Source organism: Sinocyclocheilus rhinocerous, unplaced genomic scaffold (genome assembly GCF_001515625.1).
Source record: "Sinocyclocheilus rhinocerous isolate Xijiao unplaced genomic scaffold, SAMN03320098_v1.1 scaffold821, whole genome shotgun sequence".
Classification (NCBI taxonomy): domain Eukaryota; kingdom Metazoa; phylum Chordata; class Actinopteri; order Cypriniformes; family Cyprinidae; genus Sinocyclocheilus; species Sinocyclocheilus rhinocerous.
The window spans coordinates 317832-341812 of NW_015623656.1; the positions used below are offsets into that span (position 1 = coordinate 317832).

A 23981-nucleotide genomic window follows, 5' to 3' on the forward strand; every position below is an offset into this window, starting at 1 on the left:
ATCATGTATCTGAAGCTGTAATTAAATATTGAGCAACAACGCATATTATATGTTTATTGTTTTAAATGCCGCGTACTCATTTATGAGAAGGACCCAAGTAGAGGACGCTTACGCAGTTACTTGTTTGGTTGATATAATCCTTAGGTGAGTAAATGTATAATTTCCATTTCAATATTTTTTCATTTTCATTTAAATTTGAAGTTAAAATAACTAAAAAAGAATGAAAAAAATTCCTGATGAAGGTCATGCAACGTAGTCAATAAATATTTTGATATTTTTTGCATAGATAGATTTGTTTTTTGCTTTTTAGTTAAAATAACTAAAATAAGTGTATTTTAAAGTTTAGAATTAGACAGCCTTCAGCACACAGGCTTACGCTGGTAACTCTTCAGTGGACTTTCATCCTCAATATAGGCTATATTTTTCTCATTCTCAGTAATTAAAAGTTTTTATATGAATGAATCTCTGAAGGGAACCGACTGTCTTCAGAAAAGTTTCGCATTTTCATTTTATCTGATAAAGTAGCCTTTATGAGCAGCCTTTGTTTACAGCTGTTACCGGGGAAACCGCTGTATTTCTGATGTTCCAAAAGCGCTTCCTGCTGGCAGAGAATGAATGTGCATTTTCAATAATCCCGTCTGCATTTTTTTGTTCAGACCAATGCAAAATCCACACACATAACCTCGTTTTAAATTAATATCATAATTTATATTTCCAACTCATCTCTTTTCTTAAAAAATGGTTTAAAGGCTCAGTTGTGAGGTTTATCATTTTATAATTTATATTGTTTTTGTGAAAACTGTAAATCAATTGCTATTTCGTGGTCTACAGCATGAAAGAAAGCCATTATAACATGTACATGAAAAATGTAGAAACATTGGACAACTGTGGGGCATCACTGTACAGCAGCAAGCATCACAACAAAAAAGGAACCTCAAGGCTGATCTAGGTAAATGTGTGCAAATATATAGGGCCCCATTCCTATATTTTGCCTGGGGCCCCCAAATCACTAAATCCGCCTCTGTATACGAGTATATGACGTTTTGGTATCGTCCATGTAGGTGAACAGAGTTAAGTGGCGTACGCGTGAGCAGTTCTTTAATCCCACACACCTGCTCCACATGCTGCATCCACTCCGTGTTTTCCATCAGTCTCAGCCGAGGCGCTATGCCGCTATCCAGCATTATGTGGACAACACGATTTAACAGTGCACATTAACTGCAGAAAACAGTGTGGATGGCACGAGATGCGGGATGCTCGTGGATCAGCGTGGATCATCGATGAGCGTCACATAGCAGCAGGATATGAAATAGCGTTTATAATGAATACTGCGCTTACTGTGGATGAATCCGGCTGAAGATGATTGTTGCGTCTGCGGAGTCTCGTAGCTGAAGTGGAGGGATCTTGCATACTTCTGCTCATGCAGGGCAAACACACACGATAAGTCTGACTTCACGAAACATCTTCTGACATTATTTCCATTAAAGGACAGCTGTGTTTGTCAGTTTAGACCTTTTAGATTTGACTGACAGATGTCTTATGATGAATGACTGCAGTTTAGGACCCTTTGCTGTGACTCTTTGAAGTATGTAGCCTAAATAAAATTCCCATGTGGAGTTTATTTATAAGAACTTGTGAATACGGATGAAAGCGCACAGGAGGACTCGATATTCAAGTGCAGGATGCATTTTACCAATCCAAAATGGTAAGTGGTTATGGTAATTAAAAAAAAAAAACTAGGCTATATCAGCCAAATGACAAGCATCATAAAACGCAGTCTGATTCAAGTTGTCAGTTACATTTGTTGTTGGTCAGTTGGTTATGTTGGAGATTCATACAATGTAGCCTATGTCTGATTTTCAGAAGCCTGTTGTGTCTCAAAACCTAGTGAGCTGCCTACCTTGAACATATTTTTGGGTGATACGAAAGGGTGCCTTACAAACGCATAAATGGATTTTGCCAGATAGGCTAAATATAGCAGAAATAATGTTAATTAAATGTGAAATTATAAATAGAGAATTCTAAATGAAAAACATTATTTTAATGTACGGTCAGTCGGTCATTATCATCCTGAAATGGTTTATTTTGAGACAGTGTACATTATCTAGCTTATTACGTGCTACTTATTAAATAAATACACGGGCAATGGAAATGACTTTAGTTCAATTATTTTGTTACTTGTAGATTAAGATCCGCAAAGAAAAATAGCCCAAATATGTAGAAAACTATTAATTTAGCAAGAATATTTAGGCTATTATAGGCTAATAAATAGGCTATTAAAATACGAATTTATATATTATTATGAATAAAGCCTATAAAGAGTAGCTAGTCGTTCCGAAAATTCCTTATCTTAAAGTCTCTCTCATCGATCTTCTTGTGTCCTACCGGTTCGTGGTTCTGTGGGGACCCCTGGACATCTTGTTATCAAAAGTTTTGTTCACTGTAAAAGTAATACTTGAGTACTCCGAAGCCAATGTAACAAAGTTATTAACCGTTACAAGTCGAAAGATAAAGCCTTATTAATTATTTTAATTTGTGCTTGTATGAGCAGAGAGAGAGAGAGGGCGAGACGGCGGAGAGATTCAAGACACTCGAAAGTAGTCCCGGCATATATGATATGATATTTTGTGGTCTGTTTTACAGCGTTAATTTATATTTATTTCGTCGCTGAATGGTACGATTGACCAATCAGAATAAAGTATTATAGGGAATGTAATGAAAATAATAAAATACCCTGTCAGGATAATAGCAAATGATGTTATTTTGCGTTTCATTTACACATGAAAGCAAATCTTTTAACATCTTCGAAAGCATTTTTGTTAAAGTTGACCTAATAAACTGGTAATAAAATGGTATCTAGATGTTGGCAGTGTGAGTGTTTTGACATATAAAGCCTCATGGTAGACTTGGGTTTAAGTCCAGCCCAGGTCATGTTCTCTTCCTAGTGTCCTCCCTTGCTGACTTAGCCTACTGTCTTTATTACTGTGTCTATCAATAAAATAGACAGTTTATGGTTTCCATCAGTTCAGTGCACATCCCACATTACATTTGCTTTATGTTTTTAAGATGCGATTCGCTGGATTCCGAACACCAAAATCTTTCATGGCCTTTGTGATGAGAAGATGGAAAATCTTACTGGTGCTGAATGTGTTTACGATGGCCGGCTTCATCACTTTTTGGGGCAAGTGCAATTTACGCACAACCAAAGCTGTTGGTCAACAGGCGGTGGCTGCTGATGTGAGAGGACAGACGCATCTGAATGGATCTGCTCAGGAGACCAGCATCACTCATGATGTGCTCTTAAAGAGACTGGGATCACTGGAAGATGTGGTGTACAGACAACTGAATGGTAACTTCTTCATTATCATAAAAAACTGCATTATTCACAAAAATGCCCTTTTACAGAACAAGAAAGCCATGAGTCATTTGTGTTGAATAGGTTTGTCCAAGTCTCTTGGACTCATTGAAGGTTTTGGAGGCCGAGGTAGAGGAGGTCTACCAGCAACACTTACGCCAGAGGAAGAAAAGGAGGCCAAATACCTGAGGGAGAAATATGGCTACAATGCATTTCTGAGTGACAAAATCTCTCTGGATAGATCTATTCCAGATTATCGACCCAGCAAGTGAGTGTCACTGGCTTTTTAAAAATTTTTACCCTAAAAAATATCTATACAAAAACCTACAGTTTTTGCTCTTGGTGTAATATGGAATGAGTTAACTGACTAGCAAAGTTATGGCATAGTTTTGTATTCTTTGTCATATTTGTCATTTAATCACAAAAACCCACTGCAATAGTTTAGCTAGAATGTCTAGAACCATTTGCTTAAGAGATTTTCCTTTTACCAAGATTAAAAAGTGACTCAGATTCACAGGAAAGTGACATTTAGTGTTTCTAAGTTCAATTAAGTGAGGTTTTATAAATAAGTTTCATTTTTGAGACCCACTAGGCTCTGTAATTGTTACAGTGAAAATGTGCAAATAAGCAAAGCAAAAAGTGGCTTTTCTTTTGTTAGGTTTCACAGCCTTGTGCACCAAAGATTCAAAGAGGTGGTTTGTTTCAAAGACAACAAAATCCTCTGTATCCATGTATGTGTGTTTTTATAGATGCAAAAAGGCCTTTTATTCCCGTGACCTGCCACAGATCTCCATCATTTTCATCTTTGTAAATGAGGCGTTGTCTGTCATCCTGCGTTCAGTCCATTCAGCTGTCAACCACACACCAGCTCATCTCCTAAAGGAAATCATCTTGGTGGATGACAACAGTGATGACGGTGAGAAACAAGACAATTTTGGCTCTAAATTACATGGCACAAAATCATATTAAGTGGTTATTCTAATGGTTTTCTCTGGCGAACCATAAAATTATATGAAAAAAAGGAAGTCCTCCTGGAAAGTTTGTATTTACCAGTTGGGAAGTCATAATTGTGTTGTCAGGTGTGTTCAAGTCACTTTGGTTGGAGCAAGATGGCGATGCACAAAATTAAGCAAACATTTTTTTTAATTTTTTTTTTACTCTTACTACAATAATGAATAATGAATGTGCATCAGGTGTGTTTTTGTGTTATCTTCTAAAGGTGAAGCAAAAAGTTATAAATTCTATTATAATTGTACAATACTACTGTGTTTTGTACATTCAACTTAGCTAGTTTTATTGTAAGTGAAAAATAGTAATTTCATGCATTTCAACACATTTCCTGTCACCTACAGATGTTGCATCAATTGCATCCACCATGTTTTCTCACTGAAATGTCCCCAACTCCAAGAAAATCCTGAGTTTCCCACTTGTAATTATGACATTGTGGTGGTTCATATGCATTACACTCATAAGTAAGATCTTTCCTACAGAACTCGTACGTACCTTCTTTTGCCTTGTACCAATAAGAAACCACTAAATACTCATCCAAAACCCCCAGTAACCGCATACCAATGCACTAAAAACCACTCAGAACACCTTAGAAACTTAGAAAATAGAAAATGCAAAAATCTAGCTTCATAAACCATTCTGACAAGGTTTAATCCATTGTGTTGCATTTGAGCGCGAGAGTCAACACTGATAACCTGGAGTAGTTTGCCAAGCACTCTTTGCTCACGTTGCGCATGGCCATGCCTGTCTATTGTATCACAGTGTGTGCCTTCCCAGAGAGACAGTTCAATTTCCATCACATTGTTGGCATGAGCCGGTGGCGGAGGGCCAATCGTCCATCAGCGCAGGGGGAAAAGTCTGCATTTGCTGAAATGAGGGGGCAGCACACCCATCTCTGTCCTCATAATGTCAGTGATTCACGGTTTGTCACTCGGAATGCAGATGACAGTGTTTAACGTGGGGATCGGGAACACTTTCCAAGAACGTGTTTTCCAGGGGGGTGGTGTGGATCCCCGTAGCACAGATCAAAGGCACGGAAGAGTTTTGGTGTAGGAGACACATTCCCTCTGGTCTGGTTTAAACACAGCGACGAGCACTCATGCACCATGAAACGAGATTTCTCCCTCTTTACCGTTTATGTGTGTGTGTGTTTATGCATGACAGTACAACTGAAAGGGCCACTGGAGGAGTATGTCAACAAACGCTACTCGGGTCTTATCAAAATAGTGCGCAATCAGAAGAGAGAAGGCCTCATCCGGGCTCGCATCGAGGGCTGGAAAGTGGCCACTGGGGAGGTGACTGGCTTCTTTGATGCCCATGTTGAGTTCACGCCTGCATGGTGAGAATCTAGCACTTGCTACAATATGCTGCTGGTTTTATAGATGGTCTCACTCACACCTCGACTTCTCAGGCCTTGTTTACACCTGGTATTAACATCCGTCTTGGGTGATCTAAACTGAGCTGCTCAGCCAAGACAGACCGCTGTTTACAACCAGTAGTAACATATATCTCAAATATGTCTCTTGTGACTCTTGTGATTGGATTTCAAGTGGAGGGTCTCTAAATTTGTGATTTCATGCATTAATCACTATGCCAGTGGTAAAGTGTGTTTACAAAGTCAAAATAAGAAAGAAAAAGCATAGAAAATCAGTGTTTCTCTCAAATATACTAATGAATTTTAATCCGAAATCTAAACTTTTTTTTTTTACATATTGGAAAAGTATAAAACTTAAAAAACCTAACCAGCCTAATATGGTTTACTGGTCTCAATTGGATCAAAATGGGTTTAGCTGGTCTCACATCCTACCAGGATGGTTTAGCTGAATTTCCAGTCTGGCAAAACTGGTGACCATCTGAAAGTGATTCAAACCTCTCTAAAAGAGATTTGAGAACACCTAAGACTAGTATTGCAAGGAATGCTGTCACATGTGGTTTTGGCCCTGTTGACACCTGGTATATTAAGATGCATTTTCAGTGATCTGGTCACAAGTGGTTAGCCAAGGTGCATTACTGTTTACACCTGTGCTGTTTGTAATTGCCCCCTATACCCTCATTCACTATTCCCTACATTAGTCCTCTAATATAGTCCAGTTGAAGGAGTAAATGAAAACAAATGAGCAAATTCGTGTGCTAAGTGCACTGGAAGGGCTGCCACTTCTGCATAGTTTGCTTGCTGCTTAATAAACATTTGAAACTAAGCAAACTGTCAGCTCCAGTAGTAATGAAAATATTTATCTTGAACTCTTTCATGGAAACTAGCATGTATAACCCACATTGGACAAGCAGTTTGGAAAATGGATGAATGGATGATTCAGCTGCAGGCGCCATCTTCTGGCGAGATGCGGGAATTCATTCGGCACAACCCTAACATTGCATTATGGGTATTCTCTAGCTGTTGAGTGTACATTGGTTGTACACTCGTTATTGCGGTGCATTATGGGATTGAATGTGTGAACTTGATAACATCCACTATGGTTTCGGACACCACTACAAATGGCTGTCCCCTCAAATAGTGCCTATTTAAGGGTATGGGGGCGATTTTAGACACAGCCCTGGTCTTAACATGTGCTTTAAATGTGTCTTCTGTGACTACTTGAAGACTACATCAGGGGTGTTCAATCCTGTTCCTGGAGATCTGCCTAACTGCAGACTTCAGTTCATTTGCCTGTATTTATCAAGTGCTCCTGAAGATCTTAATTAGCTGGTTCAGTTGTGTTGTGTTTGATCAGGGTTGGAGCTGAACTTTGCAGGATGGTAGATCTCCAGGAACAGGATTGGGCACCTCTGCTCTACATCCTTTTCATGGATGCGCCAAATGCGATACACAAATACAATTTAATTAAATGGAGCCATTACGCTGCTTACGAGGGAGTGGGAAACCAAGAGAATGGAAAGGGTACAAATGGTAACGCAATTGTAATCAATGTGTTTTGGCACAGCATAGCGAATGTGGAATAAATTTTTTTGGAGTGCTTTCTCAAAAGAAGCCCAAGGCGAGTCTTCGAATGCATTTGTCCACATGAACGTCTACACTACGAAAGCAACCCTTTCATAGTGGACCCTGTTCACAGATGTATTTAGTGTTGTGCTTTCATGAGCAAACCAAACAGATATGAATACCACGTGTAAACAGAGTTTCAGTTCATGTTTCCTCTGTAGGTCCATCTAATTGGCTGATGTGAGGTGAGAAACCAGCCAACACATTCGCAAGCCAGGATTAGATTTAGCTCCACAGCAGAGTTGAAGAAGTGTTATTGGCACTGTGCAATACAGCTTTGCTTATAATGATCTAACCTCTAAATCCCCTTGTCAGGGCTGAACCAGTTCTGTCTAGAATCAAGGAGAACCACAAGAGGATCATACTGCCCTCCATAGATAACATTAAAGACGAGACGTTTGAGCTGGAACGCTATGAGAACTCAGGCCATGGTTATAACTGGGAGCTCTGGTGTATGTATATCAGCCCACCGAAACAGTGGTGGGATGAAGGAGACACTTCTGCACCTATCAGGTAGGATCCTACTGGACTTTCATCCATTCTGAACACAGTCCTGGGTTTCATATTTTTCATTTACTTTTGGGATAGTTCACCCAAAAATGAAAAATGTCATTAATTACTAACCCTCATGTCGTTCCAAACCTGTAAGACCTTCGTTCATCTTCAGAACACAAATTAAGATATTTTTGATGAAATCCGAGAGCTTTCTGACCCTGCATAGACAACAACGCAACTGACGCGTTCAAGGCCCAGAAAGGTAGTAAGGACATCGTTAAAATAGATTATAAAGAAATGATTATAAGAAATATATAAGAAATGATTGGACAAGTACAGCACACAAAGAGGGCGCAAACTCTTTATAGCAGGACTTGCTTGTCCAGCTGTGCAATGTCACTTTATATATCTGCTCTGGTTGTTTTAAATCCTCTGAAACATACAAAAAGGTATAGAAGGAAAATACACAGGAGTATTTTTACGTGTTTCACTCAAAGGCTGAAACTAAACAGAGTGAATTGAAAGTTTATGTGACTGTACAAAGTACATTAATATTTAATGATGTTGGCTTGTTTGGTTTGTGATTGGTTTTCTGTTGCTAAACAACTGGCCATGATATTCTAGCACAGCATTGTTTCACACTGTGTTCCTTTGGCACTGCCGTTCAGCACTGCACTATTTCATAACCTATGGTTATGAAAAAAGTATGAAAGTGGCTTAATGCAAAGTGGTCTTAATATAGTGTAAACAGTGCTTATAAAATAAAATATATTTTAGTAGTTAAAAGATACATTTTACACTGCCACTATTCTCAATATATTACATTATTTTCAATTATTTATACTTATTTTTTCAATATTGACATTCATTATTTCTTCGTTAATTATTCAGTATATTAGAGAAGAAACAGCATTGAAAATAAGTGTAAAATCTGTATTTTTAGGACGCCTGCAATGATAGGCTGCTCTTTTGTGGTAAACCGGGAATACTTTGGGGAGTTGGGCCTACTGGACGCAGGGATGGACGTGTATGGAGGCGAAAATATAGAGCTGGGAATCAGGGTTAGTATGCCACCCACATCCCTCCGCTAAAGTAGAACATTCATAACTTAGCCTCCCTACGCTCAGTGCACAGAGCCTTCATTTGAAAAGAATTTTAGTTTTTTTTCTTCTAAAATTATGCCAGAACTGAAGTTTGATAGGTGTATGTGTATTTTTAAATCCCAGGTTTGGCTGTGTGGGGGAAGCATGGAAGTTCTGCCTTGTTCCAGAGTGGCCCATATTGCAAGAACAAAAAAGCCCTACCACAGTAACATTGCCTTTCACACTAGGCGCAATGCACTTAGGGTGGCAGAAGTCTGGATGGACCAATACAAATCAAATGTCTATTTGGCATGGAACCTCCCAATGAAGGTAAGCACTTGACATATTTGCAGTATTATAATAATAAATAGTATAATACTTCACTCTCTTTGTCCATACAGAACCATGGCATTGACTATGGAGACATATCCCAGAGACTAGCGCTCAGGAAAAGACTCCAGTGCAAAAACTTTGAGTGGTACCTCGACAATATCTATCCAGAGATGAGGAGATACAACAACACTCTCTTTTATGGAGAGGTGAGTACCACATTAAATGAATAAAGTTGCGGTCACATTTATTATCTTTTGGCAAATTTTCATGGACGAAAGATTTCACTACGCAGAGTTCACAATGGGTTCAATATGGTTACATGGATTTGCCATGTTGACCAACAGAAAGCTGCTTGGTTTGAAAGTGTGTGAGCTGTGCTTTATACATCAAACTGACAAGATAATGGACCTTTTTTGCCTACAAAATTTTTCTAATGTGACTGCACCATTCACCCTCATGTCCTTCCAAACCTGTCTGACTTTCTTCTAGGAAACAAAAAAAAACAAATTTTGAAGAAGGTCCTCAGCGCACTTGAGGACAATGAAAGTGAATAGGGACTAGGGCTGTCAAGCTCCCAAAAATGACAAAAATAACCATAAAAGTGTCACGCAAGTGATCAGTTTGACTCTTGTACTATATTCAAAGTCTTCTGAAACCAATGATATAATAGTGTGAGGAGTCAACCATGATTTGGCTAAAATCTTACCAATCATCTTACTGCAGCATTCAAGTTTTGTACGCGTTTATTCAAAAATATTGACAAGTCATGCAATGATTTCATATTAGTTACCACTGTGACACCAAAATGGTGTTTAGAGTCAATGAAGCCAAAACTTAAATTTCAACTGGCTCTTCACACAACCCTAGCGTATGGATTTAGAAGTCATATGAACCACTTTTGTGAAACTTTTATGATGCCTTTTTGTCATTTTTGGAGTTTAACAGCACCAGTTTTCTGTCAAGGTGCCAGAAATATTTGTAATATACAAAAAAAAGCGATGTAATGAGGGTGAGTAAATGGTGACAGAATTTTCACTTTTGTGCGAACCATCATTTTAAGAAGGCACTGCATCGTTAATTATGTCTTAGTTTTATCAAAACAGATTTCATAGTAAGAGAAAAACGTTTTAATCAACAAAAAGCAGGCCAAACTATCAGCTGCTTACATCTTTTTAATGTGTTCTAGATACGCAATACCAATGTGACCCATCTGTGTGTGGACCAGGGTATAAAGGAAAACCACACAGCAACTCTGCACCCCTGCCATGGCTGGGGCCCTCAGGTAGAGCCGCAACTCCTCACAGCTATACATCTCCACAGACCTGACCTCCACTAAACCTCTACTCACTCTGCACGCAGGAAATAGGTTACGTCTAGAGGGAGTCTCTTCATGACATAGTTCTCCGCATTCTGTTCATCTGGCAACTAAGCAATGAAATGAAAAGATGGCGCGAAACAAGAAAGAAATTATATTTTCTAGTTCAAGAAGTCAATCTGGAGACTGTAACTTCTAGATCTAGTCTTGACAAGTTTGCATATCTGCACTGGAGCTTGACCCAGCTAATAATTATAATAAATTAATAGTCATTATGGAACTGCCAAAAACTATCTGGCAAACATCATCAGCATAGGGTGCCAAAATGCCCCTGAATGACTCAGTGACCCAGTTACCAAATCACTGAATTAAATAAATTCATATTATCCCCTCTGTGGTCTATTTTGTAGCTGGGTCGCTACACTAAGGAGGGTTATCTTTTCCTGGGTCCTCTGGGAAGCACTGGCGAAGATACGCGGTGTGTGGTGGACGATAAAATCAGCAGCTACCCACAGCTCCTGAATTGTGAGAAAGTCTCTAGCGTACGGCAGAAAACTTGGCACTTTGCACAGGTGAATGGGTCATGTTTTATATAGAGCACTTTGTAAAAATTGTCCTTTTGCCTTTGATCACTAAAATGATTCTTTTTATTTTTGTTCCCTGAAGAATGAAGCAATCATCAACCGAGCTACAGGACGCTGTCTTGAGGTAGTGCCGGCTAATGTCTACTTCGGCTACACTCTGATCCTGCGTTCCTGCACTGGCCAGAAGTGGAACATCAAGAATTTGATGAAACAGGACTGAGGGCAGTGAGTCACCGACCTTAGAATGTCGGGAATCTCTACAGCCTTCATGGAACTTTAGAAAATGGATCCAGTTGTGTGGAACTCAAGGGGTGCTGATCATGTTTGCGTGTTTTGGGTTTTTGGTCTTACTACATTCCACATTACAAAAAATAAGACACTTGAAGCACCACTGCATACTGTAGGTTCCTCAGATTTCCACCTTCTGGAAAACCGTCTCAGGTTACTTGTGTAACCATGGTTCCCTGAGTAGGGAACGAGACACTGCGTCCTCTAGGGGTCGCTATGGGGAACGCCTCGTCGTGACCCGTGTCTGAAGCATACATTGAAAAAACACCAACTCGTTGGCCGGCGACAGCCATGACGTCACTACCGGTGCGACTACAGTATAAATAGGCGCCGGGAGCTACACATCATTCACTTCTTCGTCTGAAGCTTGCATCCGCAGCATGGCAAGAAACCTAGAGGACGCAGGGTCTCGTTCCCTACTCAGGGAACAATGGTTACATAAGTAACCTGAGACGTTCCCTTTCATGGGAACTTCGAACTGCGTCCTCTAGGGGTCGCTATGGAGAACGCCTCGTCGTGACCCGTGTCTGAAGCATACATTGAAAAAAGCTCATTCCCTTCCGTGCCTCAGCAGCGGTGGGTCCTGAATCGCGGGAAGCAGATGGCTGCCCCTCTTTCCTCGAAAAGAGAGACAAACGAGAGCGGAGCTTTCCCCTTGGAAAAAACGCTCGCAGTGCACGCCGATTGCCCCCTCGGAGGCATTGCGTGCGTGCTCTTCGCCCAAACAAATAAAGCATAGATCGTGTGTGTCATCAGATGTTAAACAAGGCGTGAGTGCGTTCCACTTCGTGAAGTGGACGGGGGTAGTTTATATGGACAGACCCTCGACCACTCGATCTTGACCGAGGGAGCGAGTCTGCTTCATATGCACACTTCAGGCCGCTCCATAGACCACAATGCAACACGATATGACGTCATCGCAGATCGCGTTTAATTTATCCCCACCCCAAACAACGCTATAATATAAATAAATAAATAATATAAATAAATAATATAAATGATTGTTTTCTTTTACATTTATAACAGTTCAAGCACACCTATATACATATAGAATGCTGCACCAAACAAAATTGTAAGGGGAAAAATATAAACAATAAACCAACTCCATAGCGGATTCTAAGTGATCAAGCTTAAGACGTTCCAATTCAGCCCATTCCAAGGGTTCCACCAGTAGTGGTCACTCATGCAATGTAATCAATGACGTACATTCGAGTAAACGAGACGGAGGGAAGTTTGCGAGTGAAGGGCATAAAAAATGGACCAGAACGCAGCCCCTGTGTTTACAAAGCGAATGTGCAAAGAAAGTCAAACGCCCTTTACAAAAAAAAAAAAGGTAAAACAACAATGTCGGACGATTTCGAAGTTGGAGGAGAAAATGAGATGGAGTTTTTCACCCTACCCTACCTTTTTGAACCGAAGTACACAGATGAAGTACTAACCGCGCATGACCTTTCCAACATGATTACGCAATGCGTGAAGTCACACATTTGTGGTTAAAAAGTATATACATTTTATATAAATAATTTTTTTTTAGAAAATAACCGATCGTTTGGCTAGATAAGACCCTTATTCCTCTGCTGGGATCATGTAGAACCCTGTGTAGAAGACTGCAATTTAGACCTTCAACCCATTGGCCACCATCGAAGTCCACTATATGGAGAAAAATGCTGGAAGTGAACTTATCCTTTAAGTCTATTCTTAAAATATACACATGCAGATTTACTTCACATCCGGGAAAACGTGTTCATATGTTCATAACAGCTTTATTTAGACTTAATTTGTAGTAATTTTGAGTTGTGCTATCTGTATTTCTTCTTACATTCTCTTGCGTTAGGTTTTCACCGTCAGCGGCTATGGATCCCAGTGTGTCTTCTGTTTAAATAAGCTGTCTGCTCTGGAAATATGTTATTTATTGCATATTTTTTTTCTACAGTAGCCCCTCACGAGAATGACATTATGATATGTGTGCAGTTTAACAGTAACTATGGTAACTGAGCTCTATCTGCTGTTGAATGGATCCTGTAGTAGTCATACTGTTACTTTGAACCACACTAAAGCAACAAGGCCAGTATGTAGGCGATAGGAATATAGGAAAAATGATCGTCAGGGATTGTCGACCGAGTTACATAAGGACATGTTACATGAGTCATAAACTGTACATGTAACTACAGTTTCCTCAGATGTTGTTGCACCCATACCGTCTTCCATTTTGACTGATTTGAATAAAATGGTGAACTGCTGCGTTGCAGTGCTCGGTGTCCTAAATCTAAAAAAGAATTTAAACGCCCTATATAAGTACCTCACTTGTTACTTTACCTGAGGAACTGTTGGCAACAACAAAGCAGCGTATCTAAAGATCAAAGCATGTAACGCTCCACAAAAATTGTTAGGTTGTCATTTGAAGATTAGTGGCAAACACTTCAATGTTCCTGTGACAGGAGGATGATGGGCTACCAAGAGGCTGATCTGATGTGTCAAAAAGCACCAGCTGAGCTTTCTCACACAACAATCCTTCCTTCAGCAATGGTAAGGCTGTTCTAACTTAAAAGGACATCAGCTGTGCATACTAATCGACCCTCTGAGCGCCTCCTACCACTGAGCCAAACCTCTCCTGCTGTGATGCTTCAGGCTCTGTGTGACTGACAACTCCCAGTCATGTGAGCCGCGCCACATGTTTGAGGGCTGTTAAATATTCAACCGCTGTTTATTATGCATTTACAACTCGAATTAGGGCAAATATTCTTTTTCATCTTTCCATATTAAACAACTCTGGCAGCTGTATCGGCAGCTCTGCAGTATAGGCCTATCGGCTTATGGATTTTCTTTGTTGCAGAGGCTTTCACATTTTATAGGAGGCTTGTTTCATTTTATGGTAAGCTGTGAAGCAGTGAGTAATTGTAGCGGTTCATAGCTCTCGAATACACATAATGACTTTGTAGTTCATAGTACAAGAGTAAATAATTTAAATAGATGATACGCCCCCATAGTTCATCACCATTGATATTGATCATCATGATTCATTACTGGCTCATTAACTTAGTGATTCACCCTCAGAGCTTAGAGGCATGGCTGATGTGTGACTGTGAATAAGTGTTGTATGGCTTCATATTTTGACTAAAACCCATTACTTAGCTACCATTTGTCTTTGTGCTTTGCATCTCAGTTCCAAAAGTGGTGGTACAGTCTAACTGCACTGGGACTTTGTATTAAGGCAGTCACATTGGCAAAATTTCACAGGCACAGGCAAAAAAAGGTCCTTTGTCGCATGGAGTCACTTTCAAACCAAGCAGATTTCTGTTGGTCAACGCCACAATTTGCGTGACCAACAAAAAACAAAATCTGCTAGGGGGACATTTTGCCCTCGTGCAAAACTCCCGATTACATGTATACCAAGCAATGTGTCTGTCATGATCCCTGTCTGTGACGCTCGTCTGTTACAGTGTCACATTTACTGTTGTACTTGTTTATATTTACTTGCGCAAATCCAGTTATTCCTATGAAAGCCATTTTCTGGCATGGGAAATTATGAGGTATTTATGACTTTGTCTCACAATTTAAGAAAAAAGTCAAAATTGCCAGATATAAACAGAATTCTGACTCGCAATTTTGAGTCTACATCGCGCAATTCTGTCTTTATTTCTCCACATTCTGAGTTTACATCTTGCAATTTTGGCTGTTTTCCGACAAAAAAAAAAAAAAGGTAATTGAGGTAATTTTTATCTAACAATTCTAACATTTTTATGCAATAGCGAGTTATTTCTAACAATCCCATTTTTCTCTAAAAAACTATATATAAACTTTTTTAAAGAACTGCATGAAAAACAGTTGTTCTTACATTTTTTAAAAATGAGTCACTGAATTATTCCCTCACCCTTTCAAATTATTTCAAAATACTACTCATTTAGGACCGAAACTCCGCTGCTCTGTGTTGATAGGGGTTGATTCTGCTGTAGTCTTGTTTGGAACTATTTGGAACTACAGAATAGACAACTGTAAAGTAACTGGCAATGATATTGTCTAAAATACTCAGAATTAACTTACCTGCATCCTTGTGACAGTGGAACAATGTCAATTTTGCTTGTGAGATACTGTGAAAATACTAAAGCAATTGCATTTTTTTTTTACCTTAAAATATCAGTTTAAAAATCATTCTGATGGTACACTGACTTCTAAGTCAAACATTTTCTGTTTCTTTCCCACATTTCCCTCCGAACGTCTGTTCTGGGAGTAATAATGAGCAAGTACGAAATCCGCGAAGAGGGCTGATTGCTTTACGGCGCAGCAACAAATGCACGTGTACAGAGATCCTCTGTAATTATGACAGTGAATCCCACTCACTTAACTGTAGGGGGCTACAAAGTCGCAAAAATATACACAAACTACATACAGTTGCTTCAAGTCTGTCTATTCAGTTCACGCACCCACAACAGAGAACAGTTTTTATGGAATGATAAACAAGAGCAACAAAAACTATATTAATCAGTAATGGGCAGTGTGATATGTCTTGAGGTAGGCCTATTTTTTCAGGAAACAGAAAAGATGCCACAAATATTACAAAAATGCTTTATTGCATAAACTCTATGCATTTGTCCTGTACATATTTGAATATGTATATTAAAATCATCTATGGGCAGCTTGCAAGAAGCTAGTCTCAACTACATAGCTAAATATTATGCATGCAAAGTATACAGATATATCATTAAGTGAATAACTATAAATATGGCTATTTACATTATTTATTTTTTTTTACAATTGAATGTAGCCAACTGCACCACCACATCACCTGTGTTTGCCAAACCCTAAAGTCTTCTTTTGAAATACAACCCACTTTAAAGGGTTACTTCACCCAAAAATGAAAATTAGAGAGAGCAAAACAAAAAGCCAGTCACGAATTAGAAGCACTAAACGAGGATTTGTAAAGAAAAATGCTTTCGATATAAGCCAAGGGGAGACTGGTTTTCCTTTGGTAAAGTAAGGAAACTTTGCTTCCTTTGCTCCTGTAAACAAACTCGCGAGACTAGCATATCTCACAGGCGCGTGTGCTGCACATACATCCTACGTCATCTGCCCGGAATGGCTTGCACGTATGACAGTCAGCGGAAGTGAGAAAAAAGTATTTATAATATTTTAAATATGGATATTTTTCTAAAAAAATCGCATCGATTCACTACAGGAGGCCTTTATTCACGTGTGAGGCACGTTTTATTATGGATGCACGCGCTTTATTTGACTACTTTTGGACTGTTGAACAAAAACACCTGCCTACTCCCATTCTAATGCTTGGAAGAGCAAGGAAAATGTTTAATATAACTCCGATTCGATTCGTCGAATTCGGACGAAAGTCATATACACCTAGTATGCTTTAAAGGGTGAGTAAAACATGGGCTAATTTTCATTTTTGGATGAACTAACCCTTTAAATAGCCTACAGAACCACTTTAATCAGATTTCATGGGATACTTTGTTCACATTATTATCCTAAAAGGCAATTTTACAATATTGTCTTTAAATAATGGCATAAACTGAAATAATTGACTGTGTATATTGGTATAACATTCCATCATTCCTAAAATCACACCCAACCCAAGAATATAATTAAGGTGTAATTTTTCACATTCACCACACAATTGTGGAGGTCAAAATCATCTACACACATAGTATATATCATTTTATCAACCCATCCAGATCTTTAGTTGAATGCTACAAGCTAATGTTACATTCTAGATCAGACAAGGACAGTATGAGGACAAACACAGTGAATGAAGTAATCACGTCCACCACCAGGTGTCGCTATTGTACCAGAATGAACTATCCACTCGCTCCAACCGCACATGGATCAACATTTGAGTGAGAAAAAGGGGTTGGAGTGGACTAACATTATACCTTTATAATTTCAGTGTACGCACCTTTATTCTCTAAAGTACACCTGTGCAGACAAATATGGCTTTAGTCAGGGGTCTTGGGGGAGAACGGAGAGCTGGCAGACGTATATTGATTTCAGCCGCCCCCTCAGTAGCCCTGACACGATCTGTGCAGAATGTACTGTTTTAAACTATCATGCACGAACAGAAAACACACATGTAAAGCTCTATTTACAAAGTTCTGCTCATTCACATGCATTATAAAGTGGAAGCAGACCTCAGGAAACATGGTGGAGAACATACCAGTGCGTTTTCTACAGGTGTCCAGAGGAGACATTCATGAAACACAAAAAGAAGAAATGCATCAGGCACAGAGTTTTAGCCATCGCACCTATGTGAAAGATACAATCATCTTCCAGTATCATTCTTTTCCTTTTTACAATCCCAATATTGAAGATGTGAAGCATTCATTACATACATCTATTGAAACATCAACAATGCAGTGCTACGGTGGCTTTAATACAGACAGAGAATGAAATGCAATATGAACATGCACCATACACATAGCCATAACCAAAGATGACTGTGGCTCATGATAAAGTGAAGGACATCTTCAATGCAGCTCAAAAAGGGAGGTTGGTGTAATAAAAGTAACAAAGATTTTTCTAGCAGGTTGATGGCAGTGCAAAACAACCCAAGCTCATCCACTAACATGAATCTGAGAGCCGTCATAAACCTTTCAGAAATGCTGAAAATGAACAGGTCTCAACAGGTATTACCCTTAAAAACACTGATAACTGGCCAGAAATGTAGCATTAAGACAAATCAAGCGCTTTGAAGTACTGCAAAACCCACACATCTTCACTCATTAGGCCCAGATGGAACCTGTAGACATTTTCAGCTCTAATTTTGTCAGAAAAGATTTTAAATATGGTCAGATGTGTTAAACTGACCTGAGAGTATTACAGTCTTAAAGGTGGCTGAAATCATAATCAAATAATCTAAAATCTTAGCAGTATATTGTCTTGTTTTAAGAGTGTTTAGATATTTCTGATGGAAAACAAGATCAATTTACCAGAGAAGATATATATCTTGTTGATAAGTTTATAAATATTAATAATGATTAAGTTATATATTATTTATATAACAATATTATAAATTCATTATATAATAATATACAATTATAGTACTTAAAATACAAATGTTTTACATTTTCAAATTTATCTTCTCAAGTAGATATATCTTTATAGATATATCATTTTATCTGTATTTTTGTCATTTTCCATTATCTAAAACTTAAAATAATTCAGAAGCAAAACTGCAATTTGTCATTTTAAAAGGTCAAATTATTGTGTAAGAATTAAGTTTATAATATTTAATTAAATATAAAATGATTTATATAATATGGAATTCTTTATATAATTCCTAACATTTTATGTAATTTTGCAAAGTAAATCTTGTTTGGAGAATGTTAAAGAGCAGGTCATATGGGTTTTATAACGTAGCTATCCTTAAATGAAAAAAATCTGCAAAGTTGTTAATCAAAAAAGTGCATGATAAATAAAGATATTGTCTCTCAAAAGAGAGAGTCGATTCTGAATCGCCTTAACGAGTCGTCATATTTTCGAATCTTTTGCCTGTTACCGGTAAACGTCACTGGGTAACACATTTGCATAATCCTGTAGCGTCTGGACCAATCAAACACACAATATATATTTTGTTATGAAGTAGTTCTGATAATTCTCTGTGAACCCACTATTTCCTAAGAATGTAGACTGACGTTGTTCTAATTACTTCGTTTAATAATACAGAATGTAGTGTAGCGCACAGACTTTATAATCATTGTGAAATTGCTTCTGCACGATTTCGCAAGTGTTTTTGTATTTTATGTCATTATTATAAGAACAGATTGGAGCACTATATTATTGTTTTATGTAAAGGTGCTTTGTCAATGGTAGTGCTCGCTAACTTGCTCAAGGACTCCTCTCTGTGCCAATCACAGCAGGCTTGGCCAGCTGACCAATCAGAGCAGAGTAGGCTTATGGAAGGGAGGGGTTTGCTCCAAACTTGCTTGGAACGAATCGTTTCGAAATCATTGGCAAATGACTCTAATATTAAATGTATATTCTGAGAAAATTACAATGTTTTCTGACCTTAGATGCATTTAAACCTGTTGTAGGGGACTCCAACACAATATTAAGACACTTTAAAATACCATATGACCTGTTCTTTAAGATATTTTCTTTGGAAAATTTACAACAATACTGCTTAAGAAAAATTACGAAAAATGAAATGTACACCAATGTGTTTACATAATGTAGATGTCATTGCAAAAACATATAAACAACATAACTGAATAAAGTGCTGCAGCTGTGATGTCAAAACATAGAAGACTAATTCGCCACAGGTTTCACTGTTGTGTTTTTTTTTTTTTTATCTGGTTTTTCAATTAATGAGTAAAATAAGGTCTGTGGTAACTGAAACTTGATGAAACTTGGAGTTTTGTTGTACAACATGAACTGCACACACCCACACCCTAAACATTATTTATATGTAATTACTATATAGTTATTACAAACATGTTTTTTTTTTAAATAACTGCTTCAAAATCATGTTTTCATTATGGATGTGTATAATTTATGTTGTAGATCAAAATTATATCATCAATTTAAATTAACCACAGATCTTGTTTTACTCATAAATTGAAAAAAACCCATCATAAAAACCCATAGGAAAATCTTGAGGGAACCCATGGCGAATTAGTCTTCTGGGTTTTGACGTCACGACTGCAGGACTCTATATGGTAGATAATTTTACCCAAAGCAACCTAAAATGCTTTCAAGATATACATTCATTTCCTGGGAATTAGACCTGTTTCGCCATGCTGTACCAGTTTGAACAAAACAACTGTCGGAACAAACATGGAAATAGAACTTATGAATGACGGCAGTTCTAATTTTGTGGAAATCTGCACAACTTTCCGTTGTGTTTCAACATTTTGTGTGGGCGTGCTCATTACAAACCACTTCAGGAAAAGCATTAGACACAGGAAGATCGCACAATCGAATAGCAGAGCACATTCGAAATGATGAAAACTATGTGTCAGGCTCATGGATTTTTGGAGCTGACGACTATGGATTTAATTATGGACGACAACGAGCGCTCCTTCCCCGGCCTCCCACCATCCCCCGAGCCAGAAAAGCACTCTGGCAAGAGCAGACATAAATAGTCTCCGGAGTGGATGCTGTAACTCTCCCTCCACAAAGGTGTAATGAGTTGCCAATTACTTTTGCCTTCCTACATCGACAGCAGGCCCGAACCCAGCAGAAGCTCATCAGCGAATCCCTGCTGAAATATCTGAAGCCACGGAGGAGACGGCGACGGTTTATGAACTCCTGCGTGTTATTGCATTAGGGAACAGAGGTGGCACGAAAAGCAGAAAGTCAGCCCTTTAAAGTCCCTGCCTGAGAGATGAGGCCCCGTGTAACATGCTGGCTTGGCTCGCCTCTACACTTCCTGTGTCGCTTGGTCTGCGTGGAGAAGTAACGGGAGAATACAAATAAAAAAAAGAATAAAAAGCTCCTCTTTTCAGTAGTGAGGTGTTTGGTTTTGTTTCTTGAGTTTCGACAACTTCATCCACAGACATGCACATGCAGGCTCCGCCCCGCTCACAGTGGTGTCGCTACTCCATGCCGTTGCGCAGCATCTGATTGGCTGCGATGAGCATGACGCTGATGATGAAGGCCATGGCGAACGCGCATATCAGGCTCTTGCGCACACACGTCTGCCGATTCTTCTTTTTGGGATGAACTGCAATGACACAAAAACAGCGATTTAGTCTGAGGAAAACAAGCCAGCGATTAGCATATATCGCATTAGTGTCTGAATGCGTAGGTGTCGATTTGCATTCTAGCCGACCGCCTTTCATCTGCCAATCTGACCCATCTAAATAAAGCGGCGTTTCTCACGCAGCTGTGAGGTGGAGGTGTTTTGACCAGGGCTCGAGGTTCACCTGAGCACTTGTGGCGGCTCGGCTCACGAGCGTCTGGGGTGACAGTGGGGTCTGGGCCGAGAATAGAGCCAGTTATTAGGAGCTTCTGGGAACACACAGCGAGACAGATTGTGTGCCAGCCTCACCCCGTGATATCATTTTCCGCTCCAGTCTTTCTTCTGGCACAGAGCGCTAGTCAGCAAGTCCCGCCCCCTGCAGCCAATCCCTGGCCTGGTTACGGCAGAGAGGAAGCACGATAATGAGCGAACGTAGCGACTCTTCTGCCTGAGTGTGTGTTGCTAAGGAGAACTTTCGTTTTTGCCCCACTCTCGCCTTTGCAAATGGCAGCAGAGAAAAGTCCAGATAAAATGTCTCGCAGCGAGCTCAGCATGTTTTGAACTTCAAAGGTCTCAACAGCACTGCAACCCTCTTGTGAAAAAGAAGTGCGCGTAACTGTATTGAAAGTGCATGTGTAGTTTACTTCAAAAGTATATTTGTAAAAAACTGTACTTGCAGATAATATAGAATATTATGAAATAAAAGGCCAATTAAGTGTACCTAAAGAGTGTACATTTTTATTTTATTTCTTGACACACTTAAGTACTTTTAACATACATTTAATACACATTTACATTTACATTTAGTCATTTAGCAGATGCTTTTATCCAAAGCGACTTAAAAATGATGACAATAGAAGCAATCAAAACCAACAAAAGAGCAATAAAATGCAAGTGCTATGACAAGTCTGTTAGCTTAACGCAGTACACGTAGCAAGATATATATATATATATATATATATATATATACTTAAGTACTTAAGTACTTTTTAAAAAGTGCAATTTGTATGAATGTAATTTAAATGTCCATTTTAAATCCTTCAAACATATATTTAAAAAAAAACTGTACTTGCAGATAATATTGAAAATTATTAAATAAAAGGCCAATTAAGGGTGCCTAAAGAGTGTACATTTTTATTTTCTATTCATTTGATTTTTTGACACACTTAAGTACTTTTAACATACATTTAAAACACTTTAGTACTTTTAAAAAAGTGCAATTTGTAGTAATGTAAATTAAATGTCCATTTTAAATCATTTTTTAAAATTATCTTTAGTCATGCTTTAAAGAAGTACAATTATTTGATTATAACATATGATGATATTATTTTAACAGTAGTATGTTGTTTGTTATTACATTTAAAGTTGATTCATTTTTAATGTACTAAACTGCAACTTCATCTTTATTGTGCAAATAGATGGCATATATTTTTAAAAGGAATTGCAATAAAGTATATTTCAGTTTAAAATAAATGCTTGTCAGTACATTTGCCATTACACTTTAACCATATTACAAAGACCATATAAGTAATTATGAGATTACTTATAAAGATACTTAAGTCCTACTTAAGTGAGTCAAAAAGCTAATTACATTTAATATAAATATAAACTAAGACACTTTAAATTTAAACTAATATATCTGTGTATTCTATCATTTCATTTAATTGCAATTATGGAATTTAGTGTTCGACAACATTACATTCAGTTCACACTTAATTTAAATCTTTTAAAGTATATTAAGTACTCGTATGCTAAAGTACTTTTCCAACGTTAAAAACCCTCAGTACAAAAAGTACACAAGCATGACGCCATTTTATACTGCTGTAAAGTTGCACTTTTTGCTTTTACTTTTTGCATTTTCTTTTCTGCTAGCATCACCAAATGAAATGCTAAATCCCCATTCATCTCAATGGCAGTTGTTTGGCTAGTTTTAGTTCAAGAGTTTTAGTTAGCTTTGCTTGTGTCTCTAGATTCATTAACACACATCTCAGTGTGTGGTCTGTTGACAACACCTAAGCTCGGCCCAGGTGCCACCATGAATGATTCATAAAGACACAGAGGGCTCAACAGAAGGTGTGGATGAGGGTTGCTTTAGCGCTGTGGACATCTGTTACTGCTGGTAGGACAGAGACTTACGCTGTTGGCATAAGGGATGTGCTTGACCCCTGCAATGCTAACACTGTGCTAGCATGGTCCATACATACTGAATATTCATACACTCAAATCATTCACTAAGTGCACAAAGTAGCTTTCTAATGCCTATTGCTGAATGTGTACTGATTTAAAATTTAAATTGTGGTTGATATTATAAAGATTTATAGGGATTAATAATTGTATGGCAGAAACAATAGATTGCTAGTATTCTATTCTGAATTCAGCAGTGGTGTATAAAGTACCTGAAAGCCATACTCAAGTAAAAGTACAGATATCTTACCAGAAAATGACTTTGGTAGAAGTTGAAGTCACCGTTTAGAATATTACTTGAGTAAAAATCTTAAAGTATGTGATATTTATTGTACTTAAGTACAAAAAGTATTTTTTTAATCTTAAACGTACTTAAGTATTGAAAGTAAAAGTACAAGTAAATGCAAAATGGAAAAGAAGCAAATAAATATATATAGGATATATAATAAATATATATAAAATGTTCATACACAGCTTGAGTAGCAAGATTGTGTTCAGTTTTAACGCTTTCATCCATTTTGTATTTTTGGGTAAGAATAAGAAGCACTTCATCCGGTACTTAAGTGTCTTTCATTCCAACATAAGAAAACATTTCGGAATCTGTATCTGAAATAGCATTTAGATGTATTTACACAGTTATGTATCTCAGAG

General features: G+C 38.2%; 2 protein-coding genes across 3 annotated transcripts in view; one reads left to right on the plus strand and one right to left on the minus strand.

Moving 5' to 3' along the window:
• Nucleotides 1-1480: 1480 nt before the first annotated feature.
• Nucleotides 1481-11602, plus strand: galnt17 (polypeptide N-acetylgalactosaminyltransferase 17). Of its 2 annotated transcripts, XM_016520674.1 has the most exons (12): nucleotides 1481-1705; nucleotides 3067-3349; nucleotides 3440-3623; nucleotides 4105-4271; nucleotides 5528-5702; nucleotides 7677-7874; nucleotides 8800-8917; nucleotides 9083-9268; nucleotides 9340-9477; nucleotides 10458-10553; nucleotides 10997-11158; nucleotides 11253-11602. In XM_016520674.1, the coding sequence occupies exons 1-12, from the start codon at nucleotides 1703-1705 to the stop codon at nucleotides 11388-11390; spliced, it is 1848 nt and encodes a 615-aa protein (XP_016376160.1). In that variant the 5' UTR covers nucleotides 1481-1702; the 3' UTR covers nucleotides 11391-11602. The 2 variants fall into 2 exon arrangements, with proteins under 2 accessions (XP_016376160.1, XP_016376224.1); XM_016520738.1 differs by lacking the exons at nucleotides 10997-11158; nucleotides 11253-11602 and adding an exon at nucleotides 10631-10688.
• Nucleotides 11603-20049: 8447 nt separating this feature from the next.
• Nucleotides 20050-23981, minus strand: part of LOC107716051 (calcium-binding protein 8-like) — a 68914-nt gene continuing 64982 nt past the window's right edge. Inside the window, exon 6 of the mRNA XM_016522402.1 lies at nucleotides 20050-21128. Coding sequence (XP_016377888.1) covers nucleotides 21001-21128 — 128 coding nt within the window. The 3' untranslated portion in view covers nucleotides 20050-21000. The remainder of the gene's footprint in view (nucleotides 21129-23981) is intronic.